The sequence below is a fragment of the Poromitra crassiceps genome, assembly GCF_964638095.1.
Source record: "Poromitra crassiceps genome assembly, chromosome: 1".
In the NCBI taxonomy this organism is placed as follows: Eukaryota; Metazoa; Chordata; class Actinopteri; order Beryciformes; family Melamphaidae; genus Poromitra; species Poromitra crassiceps.
The window spans coordinates 131,162,752-131,175,007 of record NC_139623.1 but is presented as its reverse complement, the minus strand read 5'-3'; the positions used below and the strand labels follow the sequence as shown (position 1 = coordinate 131,175,007).

The 12,256-nt window shown below is 43.9% G+C and overlaps 1 protein-coding gene across 1 annotated transcript in view; it reads right to left on the bottom strand.

Moving 5' to 3' along the window:
• Positions 1-12,256, bottom strand: part of chordc1b (cysteine and histidine-rich domain (CHORD) containing 1b) — a gene marked incomplete at its 5' end in the record, with an annotated part of 61,638 nt that overhangs the window by 12,491 nt on the left and 36,891 nt on the right. Inside the window, 5 exons of the mRNA XM_083638995.1 lie at positions 3,768-3,830; positions 5,942-6,061; positions 6,255-6,360; positions 9,156-9,226; positions 9,476-9,534. Of these exons, the coding sequence (XP_083495121.1) occupies positions 3,768-3,830; positions 5,942-6,061; positions 6,255-6,360; positions 9,156-9,226; positions 9,476-9,534 (419 nt within the window). The remainder of the gene's footprint in view (positions 1-3,767; positions 3,831-5,941; positions 6,062-6,254; positions 6,361-9,155; positions 9,227-9,475; positions 9,535-12,256) is intronic.

The window sequence follows — 12,256 nt, the reverse complement described above, 5'->3', positions numbered from 1 at the left end:
GCTAATATTTCAGTGGCATTTTGATTAACGTTATGATTTATTTCGATTTGGAACAAAAATGATGGTTTAACAGATTGCATGTTTACTGGGCTGTGGTGAGAAGGGCTTTGTGTTTGTGTGACTTGCGTGAATGGCTAACGGCTAGCCATTCACTAGCCTTACAGCTGCTAATAAGTTATCCCAGCCTAGCAACGGTCTGAAGGCTATCTCCCCAAATTCTACAACGTCTTGTTTACTAACGTTCATAGTTGATAACGTTACAGCAATACAGTTACGGTTTCGTACTCACTGTAAGATCAAGTGTTTAACGTTTATGTTAGCTTATTGTTTTGAATAGAATGTTTGACTAGCTCACTGGAGCTAGCCTCGGTAGCCGCCGCCATGTTGAATAGTGAAAGAACTACAAACGCACAGGCACCTGCGTCACACCCGGTCTCGCCTAAAGCCCGCCCGTAGCTCACGCTGATTGGTGCGCCTGGCTGGCGGCCGGTTTGAACGCCTATCTGAGGCCAGGTCCAGACTGAGGTGGATTGTGAATTTGTGGAACAATGCCGCCCCCGTCTGGTGGAGTCAGGCTAAGGGAGTAGCCCCCTCCCTTATTTTTTGAGAAGAAAAGGGAGAGTTGCTATATTTTTAATAAATAAACCAAAATATATTTTCTCTCCTCTTTGAACAAATTCCATTATTGAAAATGCTTTAATGGTGACACCGGCAGGCCAGGGAAGGAAAGGGCAGTCTCTGGAGGACCTCAGGACCACTTGCGCAGGGTCTTATGCCGTGTGTCATGTGTGTGTGTATGTGCTTCAGTATTTTTCATGCTAACCTATGATTGGCTAAACAGCTAAGATTGCGCAACAGTGGAGGCATGCAGGCCTTGTAGGAATGCCTCCCTGCAATGATTGACATCAGCCCTGACCAATGAGTCCCCCCAGGGCTCAGGACTGCCGCTGCAGTCATCAGAGCTACAGTAGCGTTGGCTCTCTGGTCAGTGGTCATAATGTGACCCTGCAGCTCGGCTCATAGCTGGCCAAAGCCCTGACAAGAGTCATGCAAATGGGATTAAATGTGTCAGACTATGGTTTGTATGTGGAAGATACAGCTAACTACTTTCAACTGCAGCAGACAAGTGATCTGGCTGCCTACTAATTAGCTACTGTGCTAAAAAAAGAAGAAGCCTGGTTTGATAAGTAGTGCGCTAACGCTAGTTAGCTCATGATGCTAACGTTATTAGCAGTTCCAATTACGTTAGCATCGCAACCTAACATACAGGCTTTTGCTGCATTACCCAGCATGGAATTTAAGTGAGCTAAAATGTATTGTTGACAATATTGCTGTGCTGTCTATTAGCTAGCTAGAGCATCTTGGCAGCCAACTTGACAGCCAGAAGCTAGCAGCTATCTCAATACTTAAAAAAACAACTGTCTTTCGTAAGCTAGCAGCTAGTTGGACACCCAGTCTGGCCAGTGCAGAATGCTACTGTAGGCTATCTTGAGCTGCGATCCCCAAATTTGAATAGTGTCGCTGCACCTGCTCCTCATTGAAAACCCCTGAGTGAGCTGGGAGCTTCTCTACTAGATTGTTAGCTACTGTGGTAAAGTAGGAATTTAAATGGTCAGCCACCTCTTTTAAGTCAGAGGTAACTTTGCCGTTCACCTCCAGGCTGAGCCTGACGGCCCTGGTTTTTACACCATTACTATAGCTCAACTTCTGGAGAGTCTTCCAACGTTTTTTGGGATCCTTTTTATGTTTGATTATCTTTTCTTTAAAATAAATTATAAGTAACCGAATCATTTATACGATTTTTTTGCGTTATTAATAAGCCTTTGTGCTTCATTACGAAGGGACTTATATTGAGTAAAACTAGCGTCATTCTGGTTATGCTTGAAAGATTTAAAAACAGAATTTCTTAGTTATTTCTCAGCACAATCCATCCTGTCCCTCATAGTAGCTCTGGAAGGTTGGGCAAAAATGAATGCAAGGTCAATGGGGTCATGATCCTGTATGTACAAGCTGACTGAGGCTCACTGAAATGTACTCTGTGTGCACTGTGTGTGTGTGTGTGTGTGTGTGTGTGTGTGCACACTGTGGATGACATTTCAGTGAGCTTCAGTCAGCTTGTCCATACAGGAGCGTGACCCCATTGACCTTGCATTCATTTTTGCCAAACTTTCCCGATCTCTTATGAGGGACAGCATGGAGTGTGCTGAGAAAGAACTTTACCAATCAACATCATCATTGGTAAGTAGCAAATAGAGCTAGACTTTAAAAAAGTGAACTATCCCTTTAAGTGCTCTGTTATCTCCACAAGCCCCGTTACATATTTTGAATCCCTGGCTTTCGTAATAGATAGCACCCCACCAGTCTTCTGACTACTAGTTTACAGACCCCTTAAGCCCAATATTGATTTTATCAGTGAATCCTCTGATCTCCTCTCCCACATTGCTCCCAAATACCACAATATTCTCATTCGTGGAAATTTCAACATCCACATGTGCTGTCCCCCTGAAGCCATGCCGCATGATTTCATCAATTTACTTGAATCCTTTGGTCTCCAACAATATGTGAATGGGAAAGGCCATACCCTAGATTTAGTTATCTTTTTAGGTCTCTCCCTCTCTCCAACCCCGTGATAGAAGATTTTCAATTCATCATAGAGAAATCATTTTTGACCTTGATTTGCCACACACTTCTCCTGTCCGTCCGCCTCTTCTCCACTCCTGCATCCTAAAAAACCACTAGGTTTGCAGAAGTCTATGGAAAGACTCCCATCACTACCAGTATCAAGGATCCACCATCTCATAAGAGCACAGAGGAACTTGTCTCACTCTTCAACAATACTGTTTTGGTCACGCTTGACTCTGCTGCACCGCTCAAAACTACAGTAAAAGACGTAAGCCCTTGACCTCACCATGGCTGAATAACAGCAATACTAGAGAAATAAGCATGCTGTTTAGAAGCTGTTTTAAGTGCCTGTCTCTAAAAGTGAGAATTTCCTTAAAGGAACACTCAGCTGATTTTCAACCAGCTTTCTATCATTACAAAATCAGCAGTATATCAGAAAACTGCAAACAGTTTAGCAGTCATTAATTTAGTTGGAGAGTTGATTTGAGTTAAGTTGTGGACCAGTGATGTCATTTGACATCACTGAAGGCTCTGTAGGCCTATGTTGTCACTTGGGACGATGTGAATGTGTGCCTCTACTTCTACTGTTATTATTATTATCGTTATTTTTATTATCAATATTCTCTTAACACTGATTCCCCCCCCCCCCCCGTTTGTTTCTTGCTTTTGCTTTGTTTTTCCACTCGGTGTGTTGTAAAGCGCTTTGCATCAACTGTCTTGTGTGTTTAAAGTGCAGTGCTATGTAAATAAAGTTGATTGATGGGGAGCTCTAAGCTACAGTGCAGATTTCAGCTAAAAACAGGGTAATTTTTTTTAGTTAGAAAGTTGGTCACCATTCATTTCAATTGTTTAGGAGAATGCTGCAACGGTGTTTCGCTGTGAAACTCCGCAAATGTTGTGTGGACTAAAAAATGTCACCCGTCCTTCCATCAGCATGGGGGTGAGTATATAATTTCCATTTTTGGGTGTACTTATCCTTTAACATATACTGTGTATCTAATATGACATATGTTTTCATTAATAAAAGGAAAATTACATTATGCTAATTTCAGTATTACTTCATGTACTGTATAAAGTATACTGGCATAATGCAAGAGATATGACACACTGTACTATGCTGAGACATGAGTTATACTTGTACTTACGCCCCACATACTAATCTTCTGCTCAAATTCCTTAGCTCCCTCGAATAGAATGTGGATGTCGAGCTGTAGGGTGAAGAAGAAAACAAATATGCAAAAAAGAAAAACAAATAAATGAGTTTAGAAACTTTAGATAGACAGATCGATCTGTATGACACTGAGGCGGGGGTGCCTCAGCATGGTGCTGTTAGCCTCCACATAGCTTAGCTCTGGGATAGAGTTCTTACCATGGTGCTGTTAGCCTCCACATAGCTTAGCTCTGGGATAGAGTTCTTACCATGGTGCTGTTAGCCTCCACGTAGCTTAGCTCTGGGATAGAGTTCTTACCGTGGTGCTGTTAGCCTCCACGTAGCTTAGCTCTGGGATAGAGTTCTTACCGTGGTGCTGTTAGCCTCCACATAGCTTAGCTCTGGGATAGAGTTCTTACCGTGGTGCTGTTAGCCTCCACGTAGCTTAGCTCTGGGATAGAGTTCTTACCATGGTGCTGTTAGCCTCCACATAGCTTAGCTCTGGGATAGAGTTCTTACCATAATGCTGTTAGCCTCCACGTAGCTTAGCTCTGGGATAGAGTTCTTACCGTGGTGCTGTTAGCCTCCACGTAGCTTAGCTCTGGGATAGAGTTCTTACCGTGGTGCTGTTAGCCTCCACGTAGCTTAGCTCTGGGATAGAGTTATTACCATGGTGCTGTTAGCCTCCACATAGCTTAGCTCTGGGATAGAGTTCTTACCGTGGTGCTGTTAGCCTCCACGTAGCTTAGCTCTGGGATAGAGTTCTTACCGTGGTGCTGTTAGCCTCCACATAGCTTAGCTCTGGGATAGAGTTCTTACCATGGTGCTGTTAGCCTCCACATAGCTTAGCTCTGGGATAGAGTTCTTACCGTGGTGCTTTTAGCCTCCACGTAGCTTAGCTCTGGGATAGAGTTCTTACCGTGGTGCTGTTAGCCTCCACGTAGCTTAGCTCTGGGATAGAGTTCTTACCGTGGTGCTGTTAGCCTCCACGTAGCTTAGCTCTGGGATAGAGTTCTTACCGTGGTGCTGTTAGCCTCCACATAGCTTAGCTCTGGGATAGAGTTCTTACCGTGGTGCTGTTAGCCTCCACGTAGATTAGCTCTGGGATAGAGTTCTTACCGTGGTGCTGTTAGCCTCCACGTAGCTTAGCTCTGGGATAGAGTTCTTACCGTGGTGCTGTTAGCCTCCACGTAGCTTAGCTCTGGGATAGAGATCTTACCGTGGTGCTGTTAGCCTCCACGTAGCTTAGCTCTGGGATAGAGTTCTTACCGTGGTGCTGTTAGCCTCCACGTAGCTTAGCTCTGGGATAGAGTTCTTACCGTGGTGCTGTTAGCCTCCACGTAGCTTAGCTCTGGGATAGAGTTCTTACCGTGGTGCTGTTAGCCTCCACGTAGCTTAGCTCTGGGATAGAGTTATTACCGTGGTGCTGTTAGCCTCCACATAGCTTAGCTCTGGGATAGAGTTCTTACCATGGTGCTGTTAGCCTCCACATAGCTTAGCTCTGGGATAGAGTTCTTACCGTGGTGCTGTTAGCCTCCACGTAGCTTAGCTCTGGGATAGAGTTGTTACCGTGGTGCTGTTAGCCTCCACGTAGCTTAGCTCTGGGATAGAGTTGTTACCGTGGTGCTGTTAGCCTCCACGTAGCTTAGCTCTGGGATAGAGTTGTTACCGTGGTGCTGTTAGCCTCCACATAGCTTAGCTCTGGGATAGAGTTCTTACCGTGGTGCTGTTAGCCTCCACGTAGCTTAGCTCTGGGATAGAGTTCTTACCGTGGTGCTGTTAGCCTCCACGTGGCTTAGCTCTGGGATAGAGTTCTTACCGTGGTGCTGTTAGCCTCCACATAGCTTAGCTCTGGGATAGAGTTCTTACCATGGTGCTGTTAGCCTCCACATAGCTTAGCTCTGGGATAGAGTTCTTACCGTGGTGCTGTTAGCCTCCACGTAGCTTAGCTCTGGGATAGAGTTCTTACCGTGGTGCTGTTAGCCTCCACGTAGCTTAGCTCTGGGATAGAGTTCTTACCGTGGTGCTGTTAGCCTCCACGTAGCTTAGCTCTGGGATAGAGTTCTTACCGTGGTGCTGTTAGCCTCCACGTAGCTTAGCTCTGGGATAGAGTTCTTACCGTGGTGCTGTTAGCCTCCACGTAGCTTAGCTCTGGGATAGAGTTCTTACCGTGGTGCTGTTAGCCTCCACGTAGCTTAGCTCTGGGATAGAGTTCTTGGCATAGATAGAGATGATGACCTGCCCTCCGGTCTGGTGCCAGTCAAACCGACACGGAACCACTTTTTTACCCTGCAAGGACATTTCACATAACCCACATTTGAACCAATATTTAGTATATAGTATACTATAGAAATATTAAATTCATTCAGTCATTATCCACCACCGTCAGACCACTGTCCACTGTGGTAACAGTGTGCATCACCAACCACTAGATGGAGTCAAAGTTCAGGTTCTCAGTGCTTACACACCCAGCCACACCTACCGTGTCTTTTTTCCTCCAGACATGTGTCCCCTTGGTGCAGCCCTCTTGAGACAGGAAGGTGTTAAAATCAGATGTTTTCCTCTTACAACAGGTCCAGTACTTCATCCTGGAGACACAGGGAAAGACTTGCAGCCTTTAGTTTCAAAGCAATCAATCAATCAATCATCACTTGTCAGTTGTCACTCAGAATAGCAAACATACCAGTGTCTCTTTTACATTCCCCAAAGAACATCTCCCATTGCTAATTACCGTAAATTCCGGACTATAAGCCGCGGCTTTTTTCCCGTTTTTTGGCCTTTTTTGCCCCCCTGCGGCTTATATAACGGTGCGTCTTATCTATGGATTTTTTCCAAAAAAAAAAAAAAAATCTCTCTTTTTTAGCACTCTTTCTAACTATAAATCCACTTCTGTTTTAATTTCCTCTCTTGCCCTCTTTTAACAACATAACATAACATAACATAACACAACACAGGTAAGCAGAAAGAAAAAGACGAAGCAATCACGCCATGAATGAGGAAATGACTCACCTGCTGGAGGCTGGAGATACACGCTTGGGCTAAACTTTTACTCCGTGAAACACTATCGATTAAGTCCGACATCGCTCAGAGGTTTTGAGCAGCTTGAAAACAAGTTTGAAAACGTGCAGAAGTCCATCCACTCACTCACTAAAGAAACTAAGGCAACCGTGAACAGAGTTTATAATGCGGAAAAGCGCATCCGCGCACTGGAGGACAAAAACAACACAGTGAGTCCGAAAATGGATAAAATGCAAAATCGAAACCCTGCACACGCAGGTTGATGACTTAATCAGCAGGAGTAAAATAAATAACATTCGCCTGATCAATGTAAAAGAGGAGCTGAGATTGGTGACATGGACGCTTTTGTGGCAAAATCCTGTGTTACATCCTGGACCTGAAGGAAGGCGAGAAACCACCAGAGGTGGACAGGGCACACCGGGCGCCTCGGCCACGTCCAGACCCCGGCCTGCCACCGAGGGCCATCTTCATCTGCCTACTCCGCTGGCCCGACCGTCAACTCATCCTCCAGGCTGCGGGGAAGAAGCCCCTCACCTGGGAGGGTACGCGCTTTTTCGTCCGGCAGGACCTCTCCGCGTTGGTGCAACAGAAACGCGCAACATACAACAGCATCATCGAGTCAATGGATATCGCTTTGGCGTACTGTACCCAGCGAGACTCGTCATAACCAGACCGGACTATCTTTAGCACTCTTTCTAACTATAAATCCACTTCTGTTTTAATTTCCTCTCTTGCCCTCTTTTCACCACACCGCGGACACTGTGTGCCCAGCGGCGGAACAAGAGCTCAAAGTGAAACTGCCGAATATCTTTTGAGTTGGACTGGTCAATAGTACTGTGAGTAACTAAAATAAAAAAATAAAAAACGGAATTCTCTCTTCTTTAGCACTCTTTCTAACTATAAATCCACTTCTGTTTTAATTTCCTCTCTTGCCCTCTTTTCACCACACCGCGGACACTGTGTGCACTGTAAAAAAAACAAAAAATACCACAATGTGTGATTTTGTCTGGGGATTAGTGACCTGACTTTTGTTTTGTTGAAATGTTAATAAATGGGAGCTTCCCCAAACAGCCATCTGTTTCCCGACAATCCCCTCTGTGCACGAAGCCTTACATATGGTAATTAAACATCAAAACACCCGCGGCTTATAGACCGGTGCGGCTTATAGAAGAAAAAAATAGTCACCTTTGAAGGTGCGGCTTATAGACCGGTGCGTCTTATAGTCCGGAATTTACGGTACACATGGGAAACCAAACCATATGTCCTGTCAATGTTTAATCGGCTTCTGGGACAGACAATAACACTACAACGGATGCGTTTCAGCACGAAGCCTTCATCAGTGTTGTGCTGTGTAAGACGGAAATTACATAATACATTCAATAATTCAATAAAGTGTTATACAAAAAATGTATGAAATACGGTTGCAAAAAAGGAGTATTATGTATAACACTCTTACCATAGAAAATATGTAATCTTACCATAGAAAATACATCTAAAATACAATCTGTCATAGAAAATCAAGGCCCAGTCAGAAATGCTCTCCAATCACACTCTGCACCAAGAACGTCCTTATATTACAAAATCCAAACAGAAGGTTAAAAGAGCGACTTAGTGACTGCCAAGGATATCAGTCTAATAATATTAAACAATTCAAGTGAAGCTGGCCAACCTGACCTGCAGTTAGTTCAGATTACGTATTTTCTATGGTAAGAGTATTACCGTATATGTACTGTATACATAGCTTTTTTTGCAACAGTTTTTGACATTACATACATACATTGAAAGGACATCTAGAGTGCTGGCCTGCGTCCTTTTTTACTTACTAGCAAGCGCGCGATTCCTAGGCTCGACCGCTGCGCGGGTCGCGGCCTCGCCCGCCCTGCAGCTTGTTCACTGTGCATCGCATACACAGCTCGGTGCTACGTGGCCTCGCCTGCTCTATGACATCACTGATGACATCATCACTGAACGTATAGCCTCAGCCAGGAAGGATGACATCACTGATGACATCATCACTGATGACCTCACATTAGGTAATTAGGGCAATCATCTAAAAAAACCCGGCTCCATCAGGTCACCCACACGGGTGCTCTTTACACCCCCTGAAAGTTTCAGCCCGATCGCACGTAAAACGGCATAGCTGTGGCCGGCACAAAAATTTAAACAAACATTGCCCACTTGCTCCCTTTTAATATAGATAGAAGCTGATTTATTTTGGCCTTGCACCTAAATTGAACGTTGGGATTGAGTGTGCTCGCTATTGGTGAGTTTGGACATTAAAACGAAACCATATGGAAATTAACAGGGCTGACGAGGTAAACATTTACATGTATTCTCTCTATATAATTATGAGCCCAGTACTGACCCTTCATGGAAGATAGGAAATCCAGAATGGTAAGAGCACACATCCGAATTGGTTGCAGGTCCATCAAAATTCTGGAGAAGACGACACATGTGAGGTTTAAAAGATTGCAATAGATAATTTTCTATGTTAAAAATACAAATAGCACTGGGAAACGGTGGATTGGACCAGCATAATAAATGAAAGAAAATGTTATAATAAGGTGTGCAATCAATTGTGCAAGTAGTAGTAAATATCTGAGCAAATCTAGGACAGACATGCATTTTCACCCCAGAATAAATTCCTGAACGTTTGCCTTGTTACACAAAAATACATTCACCTACTTTAGTACACCCTCCATTTTTACAGGATGTTCCAATCTTGATCTCGTCGCTATCCTCCTCTGGAGTGGGAGACAGAGAGAGAGTGTAAATTGACACATTTCAGATTTTCGATGCATTTATTCATCTAGTTCAGTGGTTCCCAACCTTTTTACACCAAGTACCACCTGAGAAAGTAGTTGGCTCTCCAAGTACCACCATATGACCGACGTTAAAATACAGTCTATTCAGCTATGCACAGTTCACGCAGGAGGCAAATTTATTCCAACCTGCAGCCTATGTGCAACCTGCAGCAGCTGCACTTGTGCTGGGTTGACTGCTGTCTTCACCTCCTTGTGCTTCATCGTTGCTGCTCTCCTCTACTACAGCTCTTTTACGATTCCCTCCCGTTTTCATCCACTTTAGCATCCCTCCTCGTCTTTGTTCACCACTTGTGTACCATGCGGGGCGGGCAGGTAATTGTGCATGCGCAACAGGTATAGTGTCCGTCAGAAACAAATATTTGTTTCTAAATCTCAAGACAACAAAATAAACCTCAATTTCAATGATCACAAGTTTATTTTCATTCGTAGTATTATTTTGATAGATAAACATGTTTTACAATTGATTTTAAAGTTGGGTTTATTTCATAATTTAAACATTGGGATTCCAGGGATCAAGTACCACCAGCAGGGGGGGGGCGCAAGTACCACCTACCTTGAGAAACACTGCCAATAATATTAATAATTATTATTATTATTTCACTTTCACATGTTTGAAAACTACTACTAATGACCACCATGGATTTTGCACAATTTTTTTTTTTTTTTTTTTTTTCACAGAGCCTTCCAAGTACCACCAGCAGGGGGCGCAAGTACCACCTACGGTACGCGTACCGTAGGTTGGGAACCACTGATTTAGTATATTCTTTATCTATAGTCTATCTTTATTCCAGTGTTGTCAATAATAATAATAAGAGTATATGACTTTGCTGTAGGCTATATTGGTCAGCATTCCAGCCCACGACAAGCTCATGTTCCGGATCATGCAGTGAGCGGGCGGGTGGTTAAATGGCACTTTTACAAACCATGTAAATGGTCCCTGTGCTATTTAATAATTTCATGAATTGACGTAGTTACATGGCTGTATTATTTGGAAGAGAGCCTAATTGGTGAGTAAACAAGTAAAAGTTTAATCGTTTCTTTTCCCCCATCTGCCAGTTTGAAAATGCAACAAGGAGATGCTGCTGCATTCTATTGGGTGATAAGTGCCCACGATGGTTATTAATTAATCGTTCGTGCATATCAATGAATTAAACGAGCAAAATCACGAACACCAGATGTGTTTGTGCTGCAAACGGCTTGAATGGTTTATTTTCCTCCCAACCTGTCTTTCTTGTGTCTTGCAGACTGTGGAGTGAGGTAGGCGCGGCTGAGTGGTGCGCTCTTGAAAGGGGAAATTCGTTCACCAGCAACACATTTTCGTTCTGAGCTTTTTATATTAGTTTCTGCTGATTATTTTACACTACACAGTACAGTAATTCGTTTGAGATTTCTAAGTATATATATTTTTCTGTCAGCGCTTCCCCCTTTTCATCGCAGCCAGCAGATCAAAGCACTTTCTCAGATCAGAAAACTGCCAATTGGTGAGTGGAAATTTCCAACACATGACATGGGAAAAAATATGCTACACAATTATGATTATTTAAAAACTAATATTGGATTTATTTCAGATCACAACTTCTACAAGCAAAAAAAAAAGAACGAAAAAAACCCTGATTATGCTATAATCAGCCTGACCCTGCGGTGGGCGTGACCAATGCGATAATCGTGGCAGCCCTACGTAGTAGGGGTGTTGAAATTATATTCCATTTTGAAACATCTGTTTAAATCCAGTATTTCGACAGCCAGGTGCCTAATTTAGGAGAGGGGAGGCGGCCCAGTGCCGATAGGCACTTTGGTAGTTTGAGTTTTTCATGTCGCGTTTTGCTTCCCAGGTTGGATTTATTGTTCACTGCGCCGCCGTATACGTCTGACTTCAGTGTTGTTTGCCCGCCGCATGCAAGCAGTGCACCATGATAGTAATGTCAAACACACACTGTTGTAAATTCGGCACCTGGCAGTCGAAATACTGGATTTAAATTGTTGTTTCACAATGGAATATCAACACCCCAACAAAAAAATCAGACATCTGTAAGAGCATGTGAATATCTTAAAGGTCCCAATTCGTGCAGCTGTAACCTCTTAAAAACGTGTGTCTCTGGTCCATAAAACATGATTCTGGATTAATCTGTCGAAAATATAGCAACCCCGTTTGTTGTGACGGAGTTCTCACTTCCTCATCTCGTCGCTTCCCAAGAATGGCCTGTTTCTATAATATATTCAGAACTAACAGTTCCCATTGGCCGCTGAGGGAGAGCCCGCCCCAGGCTCCCAGCGGCCAATCAGATTAGCGTCTGTGGACCAGCACGCTAGGTTGCGAGTTATCGTTAACTTAACGGTACTACGCTAAAGAGGACATCTCAAAATGCCTAGACTTACCGAATGCACCTCTGCAGTTGCTGGATCACGTACAGTTGGCGTCGCTCCAGCTAGAAGTGTTAATTTTGTGGCTATAGACTAAATGGTGCAGGTAGCTTGTGTGAGAGAGACCCGCGCAGTATGCAGGAGGAAGCTAGTGACGTCCCAATTCCCCTCTGGGCAAACAAAGCGTTTGGGGGTGTGGCTTGGAGGAGACTGCAGGGGGAAGCTGGATAGGGACAAATCCAACTGTGGCAGTTCTGAGGTTGTGACCACTCATTACAGG